At 39.7% G+C, this 21,395-nt stretch overlaps 1 protein-coding gene across 1 annotated transcript in view; it reads left to right on the top strand.

Annotated features, from left to right (window-relative positions):
• The window catches only part of nphp3 (nephronophthisis 3), a 67,521-nt gene that overhangs the window by 9,200 nt on the left and 36,926 nt on the right, over window positions 1-21,395 (top strand). Inside the window, exon 9 of the mRNA XM_080752271.1 lies at window positions 613-769. Coding sequence (XP_080608397.1) covers window positions 613-769 — 157 coding nt within the window. The remainder of the gene's footprint in view (window positions 1-612; window positions 770-21,395) is intronic.

The raw sequence follows: 21,395 nt of genomic DNA, 5'->3' as shown, positions 1-21,395 counted from the left end.
CTTTCTGTGCGTGTGCGAAAAGCCCCTGGCTACACCAAGGAGGGAGTATATGTGCGGGGAGACCAGAGAGTCTGTGTACAAAACGCACACGCGTGCATAAAAAATATAACCAATCCTATTTTTAGGGAATGCGTATCCGTGGTTCGCGCTATCTGTGCGCCTGGTGTAGCCAGCTGAATTGATATACATCTTTCCAAAACGTGCATACCCGCACACGCCCCGCATACGCACTGATGCGTGTAAAAAGCCTTGGTGTAGCCCGGCCGTTATGTTCAAAAGATAAAAAGGGGGGAAAAGCGACAGCAATGACACCTCCTATGGGGAAATGCATTTATCCCCCGTTGTGGTCTCCTGATGTTCAGGGCCAGTTTTGATAGAATCCAGTGATTTAAATATTTTCCACATTTCACGTTCCATTCCTCACGCTTGTTCAGATTGTTCTGTATTTGGGTAGTACCAGATAGTTGTCGCTCCACTCTAGTATTGTGGCTGTGGGGTCACTAATACTCTCACTAGAGTTCCCACTGTGTGTCCATACAGGCCCTGCCATCCTCAATGATATAAACTTTATTTTATATATTCTTTTGTTGCACATGCACTACGTGTGTGTAGCTCTGTGGTGGAGGACAGTGAGGAGGCCTTTGTGAAGAACCCGGATGGCTGCCCCCTGGTGCTGTATCTCAGTACTGCAGAGGACCACCCTCTCACTGGATCCACCAGACAGCTGTTGGAGAGGGTCAACGCGGCTGACAAGGCAGCAAAAGTCAAGGTGTGTGTGTGTGTGTGTGTGTGTGTGTGTGTGCGTGTGTGCGTGTGTGCGTGCGTGCGCGCGCGTGTGCGCGTGTGCGTGTGTGTGTGTGCATACCCTGATTTTGAGAAAGGTTAAGCATGTTTATTGAAAGAATAAGAATGGTCGAGGGGAAAGGCCATAGGTGCCGGGACGGTTGTTGACCTAGGAGTCTTTGGTGAGGAGGTCGTTTGCATCGTCGGCACAGCTTCATAGACAGTGACTCGCCCCTGCAGGATCCTGAGAAGTTGGAGAGGGAGAGAGAGTTAAGGTGTCTCCACACCAAACAGCCTACAGGAGACTCCTTTGACTGTACACAGACTGCAAAGAACTAAGCACTTTCTTTTTTTTTTGCCGACGCCGACTGTAGTTACTGTATGGTAGTGTTGCCAGGTCTGCTCGTTATAAGCGACTAATATGATCCTGTTTTCCTATAATGTTGCTAGTTGTAGGTTGCTTTTGTTTGGGCTTGTTTCTTAAGTGTAGTTGCTTATTGTGGGCTCGCCTATAAGGCGAGCACACTCTAGATGTTGTCATTATTTATTTGTTTGTTTATCTATCATACAGTAGACGGGAACTTCGGTTCCTTTCTACTCCTACATACTTAGTGAGAAAATGAAAATAAAAACATCAATGTGTTCAGTTTACAGTGGCGAAGTGTGCTATTATTTTTTATAGCAATCGGCCAAATGGTGGCGCTGTAGGAAGCCTTCGAAAGTGCGATCTTTGAACAGGTATAGCTCATGCTCTGTTATACGTACAGCCATGAAACCTGTATACACGTATGCGTCTCCTCATGCCGAACAACTTTTACCCTCTAACTTTTGTCCTCTGACCTTTAGGTCTCCCACAATTCGGAATTATATGAAAAACAGTAAAAATCTATCTCCTCCTGGGATTTTCGCGTCAAGTGCACAAAACTTTTTTCACATGAACTTTGGACCAATACGGTCAAACTGTCTGGTTGGATTTCTTTTAAAGTGAAATATATTTTTTTAATAATTCAATATATATTGCAGTTTTATGCAAATTATTCTTCGGCCTCTAAATCATACATGCAAAGTTACACGTTCATGGCATTTGGCAAAGATGTGGAGGGTTAGTCAAAGTATCACTGAAACCAATTTTATTCCAATCGGCCAAAGGGGGGCGCTATACGAAGCGTCTGAAAATTCAAACTTCAAACGGGCATAAGTCATGACTCGTTTCGTTTGAAGACATGCAACTTGTTACACGCGTGCTTCGACTCAAGCGGAAGACATCTGTGTCGTTGTTAAGTAAGCTCCGCCCTTCGATTTTCCGCCACTTTGAGCAGTTTGTAAAACGCGTAAACCCGCTTTTATTCTGGAATTTTCGCGTCACGTGCACAAAACTTTTTTTACGTGAACTTTGGACCGATATCTAAAGATCTGTCAGCTCGGATTTCTTTAACATTGAAACATGCTTTTTTAAATAATTCAAACAATATTGCATTTTTATGCAAATTATTCTTCTGCCTCTAAAACATACAAGCAAAGTCACATTTTCATGACAAAATAGTGTAGAGGGTTAGTTCAAATATCACTGAAACCAATCTTACCCCAAATGGCCAAAGGGGGGCGCTATATAATTTTGAGCAGTTTGTAAAACGCTTAAACCCGTTTTTATTCTAGGATTTTTTTTGCAATTTGCATGAAACATTCTACACGCAATCTAAGGACCTTTATCTAACATGCCTATGAAGTGCACACAAAAAAATTATAAAATAATAATAATAAATATAGCTGCAAGCAGCGATAAAGTGTCCAAAGCCAAAAACACCTCAAATCATGAACACAGCCTGGGATGTGCGTGAAATCTTGCAAGCACATTCCCAATAGGTCAAGGAACAGATACCAACCTTCTCATATTGGCCTGTTATAGCGCCACCAGCGGGTCAACTTTTGCACAACACATTTTTGGAACAAAATGGACCAATCTTTGACGTCAGTAACGTCAAAGAGAGCACTGCCTGCGATCTTGACATTTTGTGCTTTTATAGCCATTGTTTTCTGGCTTGAAGCGAGCCCACAATTGTTTCGAAGGAACAATATTTTTCTAGTGTCATTATTGTGGGCTCGCCTGTAAACAGGCGAGCACACTTTAGATATTGTCATTATTGTGGGCTCGCCAGTACCTGGCGAGCACACTTTAGATATTGTCATTATTTATTTATTTATTTATCTAGTAAGTAGACGGGATTTTCGGTTCCTTTCTACTCCTACATACTTAGTGAGAAAATGAAAATAAAAACATCAATGTGTTCAGTTTACAGTGGCGAAGTGTGCTATTATTTTTTATAGCAATCGGCCAAATGGTGGCGCTGTAGGAAGCCTTCGAAAGTGCGATATTTGAACAGGTATAGCTCATGCTGTGTTATACATACAGCCATGAAACCTGTATACACTTATGCGTCTCCTCATGCCGAACAACTTTTACCCTCTAACTTTTGACCTCTGACCTTTAGGTCTCCCACAATTCGGAATTATATGAAAAACAGTAAAAATCTATCTCCTCCTGGGATTTTCGCGTCAAGTGCACAAAACTTTTTTCACATGAACTTTGAACCTATATCTACACAGGCTATGTGGTGAGAAGTTTGTACGTTAAATAATGATTTTTTAATAATTCAATATATATTGCGGTTTTATGCAAATTATTCTTCGGCCTCTAAATCATACATGCAAAGTTACACGTTCATGGCATTTGGCAAAGATGTGGAGGGTTAGTCAAAGTATCACTGAAACCAGTTTTATTCCAATCGGCCAAAGGGGGGCGCTATACGAAGCGTCTGAAAATTCAAACTTCAAACGGGCATAAGTCATGACTCGTTTCGTTTGAAGACATGCAACTTGTTACACGCGTGCTTTGACTCAAGCGGAAGACATCTGTGTCGTTGTTAAGTAAGCTCCGCCCTTCAATTTTCCGCCATTTTGAGCAGTTTGTAAAACGCGTAAACCCGCTTTTATTCTGGAATTTTCGCGTCACGTGCACAAAACTTTTTTTACGTGAACTTTGGACCGATATCTAAAGATCTGTCAGATCGGATTTCTTTAACATTGAAACATGCTTTTTTAAATAATTCAAACAATATTGCATTTTATGCAAATTATTCTTCTGCCTCTAAAACATACATGCAAAGTCACATTTTCATGACAAAATAGTGTAGAGGGTTAGTTCAAATATCACTGAAACCAATCTTACCTCAAATGGCCAAAGGGGGGCGCTATATAATTTTGAGCAGTTTGTAAAACGCTTAAACCCGTTTTTATTCTAGGATTTTTTTTGCAATTTGCATGAAACATTCTACACGCAATCTAAGGACCTTTATCTAACATGCCTATGAAGTGCACACAAAAACATTATAAAATAATAATAATAAATATAGCTGCAAGCAGCGATAAAGTGTCCAAAGCCAAAAACACCTCAAATCATGAACACAGCCTGGGATGTGCGTGAAATCTTGCAAGCACATTCCCAATAGGTCAAGGAACAGATACCAACCTTCTCACATTGGCCTGTTATAGCGCCACCAGCGGGTCAACTTTTGCATAACACATTTTTGGAACAAAATGGACCAATCTTTGACGTCAGTAACGTCAAAGAGAGCACTGCCTGCGATCTTGACGTTTTGTGCTTTTATAGCCATTGTTTTCTGGCTTGAAGCGAGCCCACAATTGTTTCGAAGGAACAATATTTTTCTAGTTGTGGGCTCGCCTATAAGGCGAGCACACTTTAGATATTGTCATTATTTATCTATCAGTCAGTCAGACAGTAGACGGGAACTTCGGTTCCTTTCTACTCCTACATACTTAGTGAGAAAATGAAAATAAAAACATCAATGTGTTCAGTTTACAGTGGCGAAGTGCGCTATTATTTTTTATAGCAATCGGCCAAATGGTGGCGCTGCACAAAGCCTTCGAAAGTGCGAACTTTGAACAGGTATAGCTCATGCTGTGTTTGAGGTACAGGCATGAAACCTGTATACACGTATGCGTCTCCTCATGCCGAACAACTTTTACCCTCTAACTTTTGACCTCTGACCTTTAGGTCTCCCACAATTCGGAATTATATGAAAAACAGTAAAAATCTATCTCCTCCTGGGATTTGCGCGTCAAGTGCACGAAACTTTTTTCACATGAACTTTGGACCAATACGGTCAGATTGATCAACCAGATTTTTTTTAAAGTGAAATATAATTTTTTAATAATTTAATCAATATTGCGGTTTTATTCAAATTATTCTTTGGCCTCTAAATCATACATGCAAAGTTACACGTTCATGGCATTTGGCAAAGATGTGGAGGGTTAGTCAAAGTATCACTGAAACCAATTTTATTCCAATCGGCCAAAGGGGGGCGCTATACGAAGCGTTTGAAAATTCAAACTTTAAACGGGCATAAGTCATGCCTCGTTTCGTTTGAAGACATGCAACTTGCCTACACGCGTGCTTTGACTCGAGCGGAAGACATCTGTGTCTTTGTTAAGTAAGCTCCGCCCTTCGATTTTCCGCCACTTTGAGCAGTTTGTAAAACGCGTAAACCCGCTTTTATTCTGGAATTTTCGCGTCACGTGCACAAAACATTTTTTTACATGAACTTTGGACCGATATCTAAAGATCTGTCAGATCGGATTTCTTTAACATTGAAACATGCTTTTTTAAATAATTCAAACAATATTGCATTTTTATGCAAATTATTCTTCTGCCTCTAAAACATACAAGCAAAGTCACATTTTCATGACAAAATAGTGTAGAGGGTTAGTTCAAATATCACTGAAACCAATCTTACCCCAAATGGCCAAAGGGGGGCGCTATATAATTTTGAGCAGTTTGTAAAACGCTTAAACCCGTTTTTATTCTAGGATTTTTTTTGCAATTTGCATGAAACATTCTACACGCAATCTAAGGACCTTTATCTAACATGCCTATGAAGTGCACACAAAAAAATTATAAAATAATAATAATAAATATAGCTGCAAGCAGCGATAAAGTGTCCAAAGCCAAAAACACCTCAAATCATGAACACAGCCTGGGATGTGCGTGAAATCTTGCAAGCACATTCCCAATAGGTCAAGGAACAGATACCAACCTTCTCACATTGGCCTGTTATAGCGCCACCAGCGGGTCAACTTTTGCACAACACATTTTTGGAACAAAATGGACCAATCTTTGACGTCAGTAACGTCAAAGAGAGCACTGCCTGCGATCTTGACATTTTGTGCTTTTATAGCCATTGTTTTCCGGCTTGAAGCGAGCCCACAATTGTTTCGAAGGAACAATATTTTTCTAGTGACAATATCTAACCGTCATATCAAGTTCTCCTCAAAACTTCGGTTCCTTTCTACTCCTACATACTTAGACAAAAAATGAAAATAAAAACATCAATGTGTTCAGCTTACTGTGGCGACGCGTGCTATTACTTTTTACAGCAATCGGCCAAATGGTGGCGCTGTAGGAAGCCTTTGAAAGTGCGAACTTTGAACAGGTATAGCTCATGCTCTGTTATACGTACAGCCATGAAACCTGTATACGCGTATGCGTCTCCTCATGCCGAACAACTTTTACCCTCTGACTTTTGACCTCTGACCTTTAGATCCCCCAGAATTTGGAATTATATGAAAAACAGTAAAAATCTATCTCCTCCTGGGATTTTCGCGTCAAGTGCACAAAACTTTTTTCACATGAACTTTGGACCAATACGGTCAGATTGATCAACCAGATTTTTTTTAAAGTGAAATATAATTTTTTAATAATTCAATTAATATTGCGGTTTTATGCTAATTATTCTTCTGCCTCTAAATCATACATGCAAAGTTACACGTTCATGGCATTTGGCAAAGATGTAGAGGGTTAGTCAAAGTATCACTGAAACCAATTTTATTCCAATCGGCCAAAGGGGGGCGCTATACGAAGCTTTTGAAAATTCAAACTTCAAACGGGCATAAGTCATGACTCGTTTCGTTTGAAGACATGCAACTTGTTACACGCGTGCTTTGACTCAAGCGGAAGACATCTGTGTTGTTGTTAAGTAAGCTCCGCCCTTTGATTTTCCGCCATTTTGAGCAGTTTGTAAAACGCGTAAACCCGCTTTTATTCTGGAATTTTTGCTCCACGTGCACAAAACTTTTTTTACGTGAACTTTGGACCGATATCTAAAGATCTGTCAGATCGGATTTCTTTAAAATTGAAACATGCTTTTTTAAATAAATTCAATGAATATTGCAGTTTTATGCAAATTATTCTTCTGCCTCTAAATCATACATGCAAAGTAACATGTTCATGGCATTTGGCAAAGATGTAGAGTGTTAGTCCAAATATCACTAAAACCAATCTTACCCCAATTGGCCAAAGGGGGGCGCTATATCATTTTGAGCAGTTTGTGAAACGCTTAAACCCGTTAGGATTTTTTTTTGCAATTTGCATGAAACATTCTACACACAATCTAAGGACCTTTATCTAATATGCCTATGAAGTGCACACACACAAAAAAAAATAATAATAATGAATATAGCTGCAAGCAGCGATAAAGTGGCCAAAGCCAAAAACACCTCAAATCATGAACACAGCCTGCATTGTGCGTGAAATCTTGCAAGCACATTCCCAATAGGTCAAGGAACAGATACCACCCTTCTTACATTGGCCGGTTATAGCGCCACCAGCGGGTCAACTTTTGCACAACACATTTTTGGAACAAAATGGACCAATCTTTGACGTCAGTAACGTCAAAGAGAGCACTGCCTGCGATCTTGACATTTTGTACTTTTATAGCCATTGTTTTCTGGCTTGAAGCGAGCCCACAATTGTTTCGAAGGAACAATATTTTTCTAGTGACAATATCTAACCGTCATATCAAGTTCTCCTCAAAACTTCGGTTCCTTTCTACTCCTACATACTTAGTGAGAAAATGAAAATAAAAACATCAATGTGTTCAGCTTACTGTGGCGACGTGTGCTATTACTTTTTACAGCAATCGGCCAAATGGTGGCGCTGTAGGAAGCCTTCGAAAGTGCGAACTTTGAACAGGTATAGCTCATGCTCTGTTATACGTACAGCCATGAAACCTGTATACACGTATGCGTCTCCTCATGCCGAACAATTTTTACGCTCTGACTTTTGACCTCTGATCTTTAGATCCCTCAGAATTTGGAATTATATGAAAAACAGTAAAAATCTATCTCCTCCTGGGATCTTTGCGATACGCGCATGAAACTTTTTTCACATGAACTTTGGACCAATACGGTCAAACTAGTCTCGGCGGATTTCTTTTAAAGTGAAATATATTTTATTAATAATTCAATCAATGTTGCGGTTTTATGCAAATTATTCTTCGGCCTCTAAATCATACATGCAAAGTTACACGTTCATGGCATTTGGCAAAGATGTGGAGGGTTAGTCAAAGTATCACTGAAACCAATTTTATTCCAATCGGCCAAAGGGGGGCGCTATACGAAGCGTTTGAAAATTCAAACTTCAAACGGGCATAAGTCATGACTCGTTTCGTTTGAAGACATGCAACTTGTTACACGCGTGCTTTGACTCGAGCGGAAGACATCTGTGGCGTTGTTAAGTAAGCTCCTCCCCCGATTTTCCGCCATATTGAGCAGTTTGTAAAACGCGTAAACCCGCTTTTATTCTGGAATTTTCACTCCACGTGCACAAAACTTTTTTTACGTGAACTTTGGACCGATATCTAAAGATCTGTCAGATCGGATTTCTTTAAAATTGAAACATGCTTTTTAAAATAAATTCAATGAATATTGCAGTTTTATGCAAATTATTCTTCTGCCTCTAAATCATACATGCAAAGTAACATGTTCATGGCATTTGGCAAAGATGTAGAGTGTTAGTCCAAATATAACTAAAACCAATCTTACCCCAATTGGCCAAAGGGGGGCGCTATATCATTTTGAGCAGTTTGTGAAACGCTTAAACCCGTTAGGATTTATTTTTGCAATTTGCATGAAACATTCTACACACAATCTAAGGACCTTTATCTAATATTTCTATGAAGTGCACACACACAAAAAATAATAATAATAATGAATATAGCTGCAAGCAGCGATAAAGTGGCCAAAGCCAAAAACACCTCAAATCATGAACACAGCCTGCAATGTGCGTGAAATCTTGCAAGCACATTCCCAATAGGTCAAGGAGCAGATACCACCCTTCTTACATTGGCCTGTTATAGCGCCACCAGCGGGTCAACTTTTGCACAACACATTTTTGGAACAAAATGGACCAATCTTTGACGTCAGTAACGTCAAAGAGAGCACTGCCTGCGATCTTGACATTTTGTACTTTTATAGCCATTGTTTTCTGGCTTGAAGCGAGCCCACAATTGTTTCGAAAGAACAATATTTTTCTAGTGACAATATCTAACCGTCGAAGTGTGCTATTATTTTTTACAGCAATCGGCCAAATGGTGGCGCTGTAGGAAGCCTTCGAAAGTGCGAACTTTGAACAGATAGAGCTCATGCTCTGTTATACGTACAGTCATGAAACCTGTATACACGTATGCGTCTCCTCATGCCGAACAACTTTTACGCTCTGACTTTTGACCTCTGACCTTTAGATCCCCCAGAATTTTGAATTATATAAAAAACAGTAAATATCTATCTCCTCCCGGGTTTTTTTTGTTACGCGCACGAAACTTTTTTCACATGAACTTTGGACCAATACGGTGAGATTGATCAACCAGATTTTTTTTAAAGTGAAATATAATTTTTTAATAATTCAATCAATATTGCGGTTTTATGCAAATTATTCTTCGGTCTCTAAATCATACATGCAAAGTTACACGTTCATGGCATTTGGCAAAGATGTAGAGGGTTAGTCAAAGTATCACTGAAACCAATTTTATTCCAATCGGCCAAAGGGGGGGCGCTATACGAAGCGTTTGAAAATTCAAACTTCAAACGGGCATAAGTCATGACTCGTTTCATTTGAAGACATGCAACTTGTTACACGCGTGCTTTGACTCGAGCGGAAGACATCTGTGTCGTTTTTAAGTAAGCTCCGCCCTTCGATTTTCCGCCATTTTGAGCAGTTTGTAAAACGCGTAAACCCGCTTTTATTCTGGAATTTTCGCGTCACGTGCACAAAACTTTTTTTACGTGAACTTTGGACCGATATCTAAAGATCTGTCAGATCGGATTTCTTTAACATTGAAACATGCTTTTTTAAATAATTCAAACAATATTGCATTTTTATGCAAATTATTCTTCTGCCTCTAAAACATACATGCAAAGTCACATTTTCATGACAAAATAGTGTAGAGGGTTAGTTCAAATATCACTGAAACCAATCTTACCCCAAATGGCCAAAGGGGGGCGCTATATAATTTTGAGCAGTTTGTAAAACGCTTAAACCCGTTTTTATTCTAGGATTTTTTTTTGCAATTTGCATGAAACATTCTACACGCAATCTAAGGACCTTTATCTAACATGCCTATGAAGTGCACACAAAAAAATTATAAAATAATAATAATAAATATAGCTGCAAGCAGCGATAAAGTGTCCAAAGCCAAAAACACCTCAAATCATGAACACAGCCTGGGATGTGCGTGAAATCTTGCAAGCACATTCCCAATAGGTCAAGGAACAGATACCAACCTTCTCACATTGGCCTGTTATAGCGCCACCAGCGGGTCAACTTTTGCACAACACATTTTTGGAACAAAATGGACCAATCTTTGACGTCAGTAACGTCAAAGAGAGCACTGCCTGCGATCTTGACATTTTGTGCTTTTATAGCCATTGTTTTCCGGCTTGAAGCGAGCCCACTATTGTTTCGAAGGAACAATATTTTTCTAGTGAGAACTTGATATTGTCATATCAAGTTCTCCTCAAAACTTCGGTTCCTTTCTACTCCTACATACTTAGTGAGAAAATGAAAATAAAAACATCAATGTGTTCAGCTTACAGTGGCGACGTGTGCTATTACTTTATACAGCAATCGGCCAAATGGTGGCGCTGTAGGAAGCCTTCGAAAGTGCGAACTTTGAACAGGTAGAGCTCATGCTGTGTTATACATACAGCCATGAAACCTGTATACACTTATGCGTCTCCTCATGCCGAACAACTTTTACCCTCTAACTTTTGACCTCTGACCTTTAGGTCTCCCACAATTCGGAATTATATGAAAAACAGTAAAAATCTATCTCCTCCTGGGATTTTCGCGTCAAGTGCACAAAACTTTTTTCACATGAACTTTGGACCAATACGGTCAGATTGATCAACCAGATTTTTTTTAAAGTGAAATATAATTTTTTAATAATTCCATCAATATTGCGGTTTTATGCAAATTATTCTTCGGCCTCTAAATTACATGCAAAGTTACACGTTCATGGCATTTGGCAAAGATGTGGAGGGTTAGTCAAAGTATCACTGAAACCAATTTTATTCCAATCGGCCAAAGGGGGGCGCTATACGAAGCGTTTGAAAATTCAAACTTCAAACGGGCATAAGTCATGACTCGTTTTGTTTGAAGACATGCAACTTGTTACACGCGTGCTTTGACTCGAGCGGAAGACATCTGTGTCGTTGTTAAGTAAGCTCCGCCCTTCGATTTTCCGCCATATTGAGCAGTTTGTAAAACGCGTAAACCTGCTTTTATTCTGGAATTTTCGCTCCACGTGCACAAAACTTTTTTTACGTGAACTTTGGACCGATATCTAAAGATCTGTCAGATCGGATTTCTTTAAAATTGAAACATGCTTTTTTAAATAAATTCAATGAATATTGCAGTTTTATGCAAATTATTCTTCTGCCTCTAAATCATACATGCAAAGTAACATGTTCATGGCATTTGGCAAAGATGTAGAGTGTTAGTCCAAATATCACTAAAACCAATCTTACCCCAATTGGCCAAAGGGGGGCGCTATATCATTTTGAGCAGTTTGTGAAACGCTTAAACCCGTTAGGATTTTTTTTTTGCAATTTGCATGAAACATTCTACACACAATCTAAGGACCTTTATCTAATATGCCTATGAAGTGCACACACACCAAAAAATTATAATAATGAATATAGCTGCAAGCAGCGATAAAGTGTCCAAAGCCAAAAACACCTCAAATCATGAACACAGCCTGCAATGTGCGTGAAATCTTGCAAGCACATTCCCAATAGGTCAAGGAACAGATACCACCCTTCTTACATTGGCCTGTTATAGCGCCACCAGCGGGTCAACTTTTGCACAACACATTTTTGGAACAAAATGGACCAATCGTTGACGTCAGTAACGTCAAAGAGAGCACTGCCTGCGATCTTGACATTTTGTGCTTTTATAGCCATTGTTTTCCGGCTTGAAGCGAGCCCACAATTGTTTCGAAGGAACAATATTTTTCTAGTGACAATATCTAACCGTCATATCAAGTTCTCCTCAAAACTTCGGTTCCTTTCTACTCCTACATACTTAGTGAGAAAATGAAAATAAAAACATCAATGTGTTCAGCTTACAGTGGCGAAGTGTGCTATTATTTTTTACAGCAATCGGCCAAATGGTGGCGCTGTAGGAAGCCTTCGAAAGTGCGATCTTTGAACATGTATAGCTCATGCTGTGTTATACGTACAGCCATGAAACCTGTATACACTTATGCGTCTCCTCATGCCGAACAACTTTTACCCTCTAACTTTTGACCTCTGACCTTTAGGTCTCCCACAATTTGGAATTATATGAAAAACAGTAAAAATCTATCTCCTCCTGGGATTTTTGCATAACGCGCACGAAACTTTTTTCACATGAACTTTGGACCAATACGGTCAAACTAGTCTCGGCGGATTTCTTTTAAAGTGAAATGTATTTTTTTAATAATTCAATCAATATTGCGGTTTTATGCAAATTATTCTTCGGCCTCTAAATCATACATGCAAAGTTACACGTTCATGGCATTTGGCAAAGATGTGGAGGGTTAGTCAAAGTATCACTGAAACCAATTTTATTCCAATCGGCCAAAGGGGGGCGCTATACGAAGCGTTTGAAAATCCAAACTTCAAACGGGCATAAGTCAGGACTCGTTTCGTTTGAAGACATGCAACTTGTTACACGCGTGCTTTGACTCAAGCGGAAGACATCTGTGTCGTTGTTAAGTAAGCTCCGCCCTTCGATTTTCCGCCATTTTGAGCAGTTTATAAAACGCGTAAACCCGCTATTATTCTGGAATTTTCGCGTCACGTGCACAAAACCTTTTTTACGTGAACTTTGGACCGATATCTAAAGATCTGTCAGATCGGATTTCTTTAACATTGAAACATGCTTTTTTAAATAATTCAAACAATATTGCATTTTTATGCAAATTATTCTTCTGCCTCTAAATCATACATGCAAAGTCACATTTTCATGACAAAATAGTGTAGAGGGTTAGTTCAAATATCACTTACTCCAAATGGCCAAAGGGGGGTGCTATATCATTTTGAGCAGTTTGTAAAACGCTTAAACCCGTTTTTATTCTAGGATTTTTTTTGCAATTTGCATGAAACATTCTACACGCAATCTAAGGACCTTTATCTAACATGCCTATGAAGTGCACACAAAAAAATTATAAAATAATAATAATAAATATAGCTGCAAGCAGCGATAAAGTGTCCAAAGCCAAAAACACCTCAAATCATGAACACAGCCTGGGATGTGCGTGAAATCTTGCAAGCACATTCCCAATAGGTCAAGGAACAGATACCAACCTTCTCACATTGGCCTGTTAAAGCGCCACCAGCGGGTCAACTTTTGCATAACACATTTTTGGAACAAAATGGACCAATCTTTGACGTCAGTAACGTCAAAGAGAGCACTGCCTGCGATCTTGACATTTTGTGCTTTTATAGCCATTGTTTTCTGGCTTGAAGCGAGCCCACAATTGTTTCGAAGGAACAATATTTTTCTAGTGACAATATCTAACCGTCATATCAAGTTCTCCTCAAAACTTCGGTTCCTTTCTACTCCTACATACTTAGACAGAAAATGAAAATAAAAACATCAATGTGTTCAGTTTACAGTGGCGAAGTGTGCTATTATTTTTTATAGCAATCGGCCAAATGGTGGCGCTGTAGGAAGCCTTCGAAAGTGCGAACTTTGAACAGGTATAGCTCATGCTGTGTTATACATACAGCCATGAAACCTGTATACACTTATGCGTCTCCTCATGCCGAACAACTTTTACCCTCTAACTTTTGACCTCTGACCTTTAGGTCTCCCACAATTCGGAATTATATGAAAAACAGTAAAAATCTATCTCCTCCTGGGATTTTCGCGTCAAGTGCACAAAACTTTTTTCACATGAACTTTGAACCTATATCTACACAGGCTATGTGGTGAGAAGTTTGTACGTTAAATAATGATTTTTTAATAATTCAATTTATATTGCGGTTTTATGCAAATTATTCTTCGGCCTTTAAATCATACATGCAAAGTTACACGTTCATGGCATTTGGCAAAGATGTGGAGGGTTAGTCAAAGTATCACTGAAACCAATTTTATTCCAATCGGCCAAAGGGGGGCGCTATACGAAGCGTCTGAAAATTCAAACTTCAAACGGGCATAAGTCATGACTCGTTTTGTTTGAAGACATGCAACTTGTTACACGCGTGCTTTGACTCAAGCGGAAGACATCTGTGTCGTTGTTAAGTAAGCTCCGCCCTTCAATTTTCCGCCATTTTGAGCAGTTTGTAAAACGCGTAAACCCGCTTTTATTCTGGAACTTTCGCGTCACGTGCACAAAACTTTTTTTACGTGAACTTTGGACCGATATCTAAAGATCTGTCAGATCGGATTTCTTTAACATTGAAACATGCTTTTTTAAATAATTCAAACAATATTGCATTTTTATGCAAATTATTCTTCTGCCTCTAAAACATACATGCAAAGTCACATTTTCATGACAAAATAGTGTAGAGCGTTAGTTCAAATATCACTGAAACCAATCTTACCCCAAATGGCCAAAGGGGGGCGCTATATAATTTTGAGCAGTTTGTAAAACGCTTAAACCCGTTTTTATTCTAGGATTTTTTTTGTAATTTGCATGAAACATTCTACACGCAATCTAAGGACCTTTATCTAACATGCCTATGAAGTGCACACAAAAAAATTATACAATAATAATAATAAATATAGCTGCAAGCAGCGATAAAGTGGCCAAGGTAGAAAAAGTAGGAAAGCAAAAAAGCATCAAGGGAAAGCAAAGAAGAAATCAAAGAAAAACTGGAAGCAGTGTTCTTCCGAACAGGTCTCCGGCAGGTCAGGTGTTTTTTTTTTGGCCTAGTGGTGACTATAATAGGCCAAAGTCAAAAGGGTACCACGTGTTCTTTGGCCTTTCACGGCAATCGGACGCTGCATGCGGGATTTGAGGCATTTTGTTCCAAAAATGGGTTTTGCAAAAATTGACCCGCTGGTGGCGCTATAACAGGCCAATGTGAGAAGGGTGGCATCTGTTCCTTGGCCTAGTGGGAATGTGCATGCAAAATCTCACACAAATAGCAGGCTGCGTTTGAGACATTTTGTTCAAAAAGGAGCAATCCTGCAAACCTTGGAATTCAATGTTAGCCAATTAGATAGAATATGATATTGGACAAATCCGTCATGATTACATCACTGTAGAGATACTGTGTGCCCATTTGTGTGATTATCGGATAAAATCTGAAGGAGTAATATCGAAGAATGCGTTTTTGGCCTTCTGGTGGCGCTATAAATGACAGAGACTCTGCCGATTTTACACTAATCGGCGTAGTTATTGGTGAAAGCACAAATTGACCTCTACACAACATGTATGCAAAAGACTATATGCAACAGACATAAAATAGTTCCAAAGAACTCCTCAAGGTTTTCAAATAATTCAAGTAGTAAACGTCTTCAAATAAAGTTTTTAAACATTAAGTATTGTGAAGTCTGAACCCAAACCAGCACACGGAAACAGTTCTCAAGGTGAAAACGCAATAAGCGTTGTTTTATTCAATGGGGCGTTCCCCTAAAACAGGAAATAAAGTTCTTCCCAAAACCGGGGCTTTTAACACGTCTTCAAATAAAGTTTTTAAACATTAAGTATTGTGAAGTCTGAACCCAAACCAGCACACGGAAACAGTTCTCAAGGTGAAAACGCAATAAGCGTTGTTTTATTCAATGGGGCGTTCCCCTAAAACATGAAATAAAGTTCTTCCCAAAACCGGGGCTTTTAACTCAAAATATGCTTCTTTCCAGAACTTAACAAACAGGGGTTACATTCGAAACATATGTTTCACAGTATGCCGTTGCTTCCATTAACACATGCCATTTCTCTTCCAAGACTCAGATGCTGCTCCTAATTTGCCTACAATGGGAACAGATAGAACCACCATTAGCAATGTGGCAAAATACAGAGCAAATGTGCGACAGAGGAGAACATAGTGGAGTTTTGCTTACTGCTCGATGGAAGAGTCCCTTCGAGAGCCAGCTACACAGTGAAGCAGAGCTCGGTGGTTAAGAGCAAAAACATTTGGATTGCCTGACTCGGAGAAGCTGTGTTGCGGCCAGGTGCTGACAAATCAAACTGATTGCAACAAGCAGCCATCTTAGCTGCTGCATTCTGGGAAATGTAGTTTTTCTGAAAACCAAACAAAGCCATCAGTTAGATTCAGTTCACATGCAAAAAACAGGGCCTGGATAAAAAAAATAAGAAAAATCAACTAATCAGCCGATCTACAAGGTTAAAACAAAATAAAGTCAACAGATGTGCTGATTTGGAGGTTGTGATTTGCCATCCAATTTGCGTGATTTTAGGCAAAAATCTGTAGGAGCAGTGTTGTAAAATGTGTTTTGCAAAAATCTGTCTGATGGTGGCGCTAGAGAGGGGCATGTGTGAAATCAGGGACGGAGGTTGTGATTTGACAATCAATTTGCGTGATTTTAGGCCAAAATCTGTAGGAGCAGTGTTCACAAATGTTTTGCAAGAATCGGCCTCATGGTGGCGCTGGAGGGCCATGTGAGAAATCAGGCAGCCAAGGAGTGTGTGCAAAGTTTGGCATGGATAGGGGCAATGGTAACGGAGATATGAATAGGGCAAAAGTATGATGTCACACGGACAGAGTGACAGCCGGTGGAGGTTTCGATAGTAACTGCGACCTAACAGTCGCAATAATACTCACATCTCTTTAGTTAAATGCTTACATTGAAGAAAGAGATGAGGCCACACCCCAAACAATAGTGGACACAGGCAATAATCCACAACTGCACACTCCTGACAATATAAAACACATTCTCACTGTAAACGATAGAACCAAAATAACACAGTAAAATGGTAAAAGAGACCATACAAAATACAAGCAAACAGTCTTACCGGTTAACAGAGCAGCACACACTCCTCAACTCAGCAGTGTTTTGTTCAAACTGTTCAGATGGATTCAATCGGCCGACGCCCAACAAGCAACCATCTTAGCTGCTGCATTCCGGGAAATGTTGTTTTTCTGAAAACCAAACAATTAAGATTCAGTTCACAGGCAAAAAAACTTAAAAAAATCAACTAATCAGCCGATCTACAAGCTTAAAACAAAATAAAGTCGACAAATCTGCTTATCTACAAGCAATAATTACATTCCCGAAATGAATCTTTTTACATTCCAATCCCAAAACCAGAAACAAACATTTCCGAGCCACATGTTCACTTACCAATTATCTTAGTCACGCAGCCTCAGTGTCAATATCAGAGTTGGTCAGGTGGATCTAAAAGCAATATAGTGTGGGTTAAATATAAATGGAGTAATGCTGTTAGAAATTGGAATAGGCTTGAAATGTGTACAAACCTGCAGCAGCTCCAATGAGGTTACTGAACAAACTGAAAAAAAAAACTGGCTTTATACAGGGTGTGGTGATTACGAATGCTCGGCAGCTGTGACTCAGGGACCGTGGTCAAAACATTGCATGTGAAAAATAAGAATATATTCCATTTGAAAAATAAAATAAAATGACTGTAATTCCCGCTGAACCGTGGGTTACAAGTGCACAAGTGCACAGTGCACTAACCTACATTATTGCAAAGTGTGATTTAAATGTGACTTTGAATGTATGTTTTAGAGGCAGAAGAATAACGCACGCACGCACACACGCACGCACGCACGCACGCACGCGTGCGCGCGCACACGCACGCACGCACGCACGCACGCACGCACGCACGCACGCACGCACGCACGCACGCACGCACACACACACACACACACACACACACACACACACACACACACACACACACACCTGTGCCTAACCATTCTGCATTAGAGGTGGGATTTATGGCTATTTGAAGTGAGACAGTACCATCGATCTGGCTCACTAAAAAGAGCCGTTCAAAAGACTGGCTCATTTGTCTCCTTGTATATTTATATATTTTTAAGAAGAATTTGTTTAAACATGAATCCACAAGGTGGCACCACATTCCTCTGCTGACAGTTGAGATCACAATTTAGTATTTACCCTTTTCATAAAATGTGTGTGTAAATTAAGCTACCTTGACTTTTGTTATTCATAAAACACCTAAAAAAAACAAGCAGGCAACAATGAACTCGCTCCTCCACTTGTTCTCTCTCTCTCACTCACTCACTGTACTCAGTCAGTACTCAGTGGAGTAGCAAGGAGATGTTGAATTGGGGGGAGGGGGTCTCCCCCCCAAATGAACGGCTCTCTACTGCGCGAACCGGATCCCAACGTTCACTTCAAAGAGCCGTTCAAAAGATTTGATTCGTTCGCGAACGTCCCAGCTCTATTCTGCATCTAGCCTAAGGCCCAGATCATGGGAAAACCCTACTCACGTCAGGGTGGGGGGTCCCCAGTTCAAATATGATTCTTTTTGGTTTCAGTGATATTTGGACTTACCCTCTACAGTAGTTCATCATGAAAATGTTACTTTGCATGTATGTTTTAGAGGCAGAAGAATAATTTGCATAAAACTTGCAATGTTGATTGAATTATTAAAAAAGCATGTTTCAATGTTTAAAAAATCCGATCTGACAGATCTTTAGATATTGGTCCAAAGTTCATGTAAAAAAAGTTCTGTGCACGTGACGCAAAAGTTCCGGAATAAAAGCGGGTTTAAGTGTTTTACAAACTGCTCAAATTGGCGGAAAATCTAAGGGCGGAGCTTACTTAACAAAGACACAGATGTCTTCCGCTTGAGTCAAGGCACGCGTGTAAGCAAGTTGCATGTCTTCAAACGAAACGAGGCATGACTTATGCCCCTTTAAAGTTTGAGTTTTCAAACGCTTCGTATAGCGCCCCCCTTTGGCCAATTGGAGTAAGATTGCTTTCAGTGATATTTGGACTAACCCTCTACATATTTGCCAAATGCCATGAACGTGTGACTTTGCATGTATGATTTAGAGGCAGAAGAAAAATTTGCATAAAACTGCAACATTGAGTGAATTATTAAAAAATAATGTTTCGCTTTAAAGAAAATCCGCCTAAGTTTTCAGACCGTATTGGTCCAAAGTTCATGTAAAAAAAGTTTCGCGCACATTACGCGAAAATCCCAGGAGGAGATACATTTTTACTGTTTTTCATATAATTCAAAATTGTGGGAGAAGTAAAGGTCAGAGGTCAAAAGTCAGAGCGTACAAGTTGTTCGGCATGAGGAGACGCATAAGTGTATACAGGTTTCATTGCTGTACCTGAAACAGGGCATGAGCTACACCTGTTCAAAGTTGGCATTTTTCAAAGGCTTCCTACAGCGCCACCCTTTGGCCGATTGTTGCGAGCTTCACCTTTTAGCCGTTTGGCATAGTCCTCTGCCATACTGCCGAGTTTCGTAAAAAGCGACTGCACGGTCTAGCCGCTAGAGAAAAAGTGGCGGAAGAATAATAATAATAATAGTTATGATGAAGTCCAATAACAATGAGTGGCCATTTGCCACTTCGTGGCCTTGGCCACTAATAATAATAATAGTAATGATGAAGTCCAATAACAATGAGTGGCCTTTTGCCACTTCGTGGCCTTGGCCACTAAATATAGCTGCAAGCAGCGATAAAGTGTCCAAAGCCAAAAACACCTCAAATCATGAACACAGCCTGGGATGTGCGTGAAATCTTGCAAGCACATTCCCAATAGGTCAAGGAACAGATACCAACCTTCTCACATTGGCCTGTTATAGCGCCACCAGCGGGTCAACTTTTGCATAACACATTTTTGGAACAAAATGGACCAATCTTTGACGTCAGTAACGTCAAAGAGAGCACTGCCTGCGATCTTGACATTTTGTGCTTTTATAGCCATTGTTTTCTGGCTTGAAGCGAGCCCACAATTGTTTCGAAGGAACAATATTTTTCTAGTTGTGGGCTCGCCTATAAGGCGAGCACACTTTAGATATTGTCATTATTTATTTATTGTGGGCTCGCCTATAAGGCGAGCACACTTTAGATATTGTCATTATTTATTTATTTATAAGTAGACGGGATCTTCGGTTCCTTTCTACTCCTACATACTTAGTGAGAAAATGAAAATAAAAACATCAATGTGTTCAGCTTACAGTGGTGAAGTGTGCTATTATTTATTATAGCAATCGGCCAAATGGTGGCGCTGTAGGAAGCCTTCGAAAGTGCGATCTTTGAACAGGTATAGCTCATGCTGTGTTATACGTACAGCCATGAAACCTGTATACACTTATGCGTCTCCTCATGCCGAACAACTTTTACCCTCTAACTTTTGACCTCTGACCTTTAGGTCTCCCACAATTCGGAATTATATGAAAAACAGTAAAAATCTATCTCCTCCTGGGATTTTCGCGTCAAGTGCACAAAACTTTTTTCACATGAACTTTGAACCTATATCTACACAGGCTATGTGGTGAGAAGTTTGTACGTTAAATAATGATTTTTTAATAATTCAATAAATATTGCGGTTTTATGCAAATTATTCTTCTGCCTCTAAATCATGCATGCAAAGTTACACGTTCATGGCATTTGGCAAAGATGTGGAGGGTTAGTCAAAGTATCACTGAAACCAATTTTATTCCAATCGGCCAAAGGGGGGCGCTATACGAAGCGTTTGAAAATTCAAAATTCAAACGGGCATAAGTCATGACTCGTTTCGTTTGAAGACATGCAACTTGTTACACGCGTGCTTTGACTCAAGCGGAAGACATCTGTGTCGTTGTTAAGTAAGCTCCGCCCTTCGATTTTCCGCCACTTTGAGCAGTTTGTAAAACGCGTAAACCCGCTTTTATTCTGGAATTTTCGCGTCACGTGCACAAAACATTTTTTTACATGAACTTTGGACCGATATCTAAAGATCTGTCAGATCGGATTTCTTTAACATTGAAACATGCTTTTTTAAATAATTCAAACAATATTGCATTTTTATGCAAATTATTCTTCTGCCTCTAAAACATACAAGCAAAGTCACATTTTCATGACAAAATAGTGTAGAGGGTTAGTTCAAATATCACTGAAACCAATCTTACCCCAAATGGCCAAAGGGGGGCGCTATATAATTTTGAGCAGTTTGTAAAACGCTTAAACCCGTTTTTATTCTAGGATTTTTTTTGCAATTTGCATGAAACATTCTACACGCAATCTAAGGACCTTTATCTAACATGCCTATGAAGTGCACACAAAAAAAATATAAAATAATAATAATAAATCTAGCTGCA

The sequence above is a fragment of the Nannobrachium achirus genome (genome assembly GCF_963921795.1).
Source record: "Nannobrachium achirus genome assembly, chromosome: 21".
NCBI classification, from domain to species: Eukaryota; Metazoa; Chordata; class Actinopteri; order Myctophiformes; family Myctophidae; genus Nannobrachium; species Nannobrachium achirus.
The sequence above is the reverse complement of the archived record's forward strand: the minus strand, read 5'-3'. Positions and strand labels throughout refer to the sequence as shown.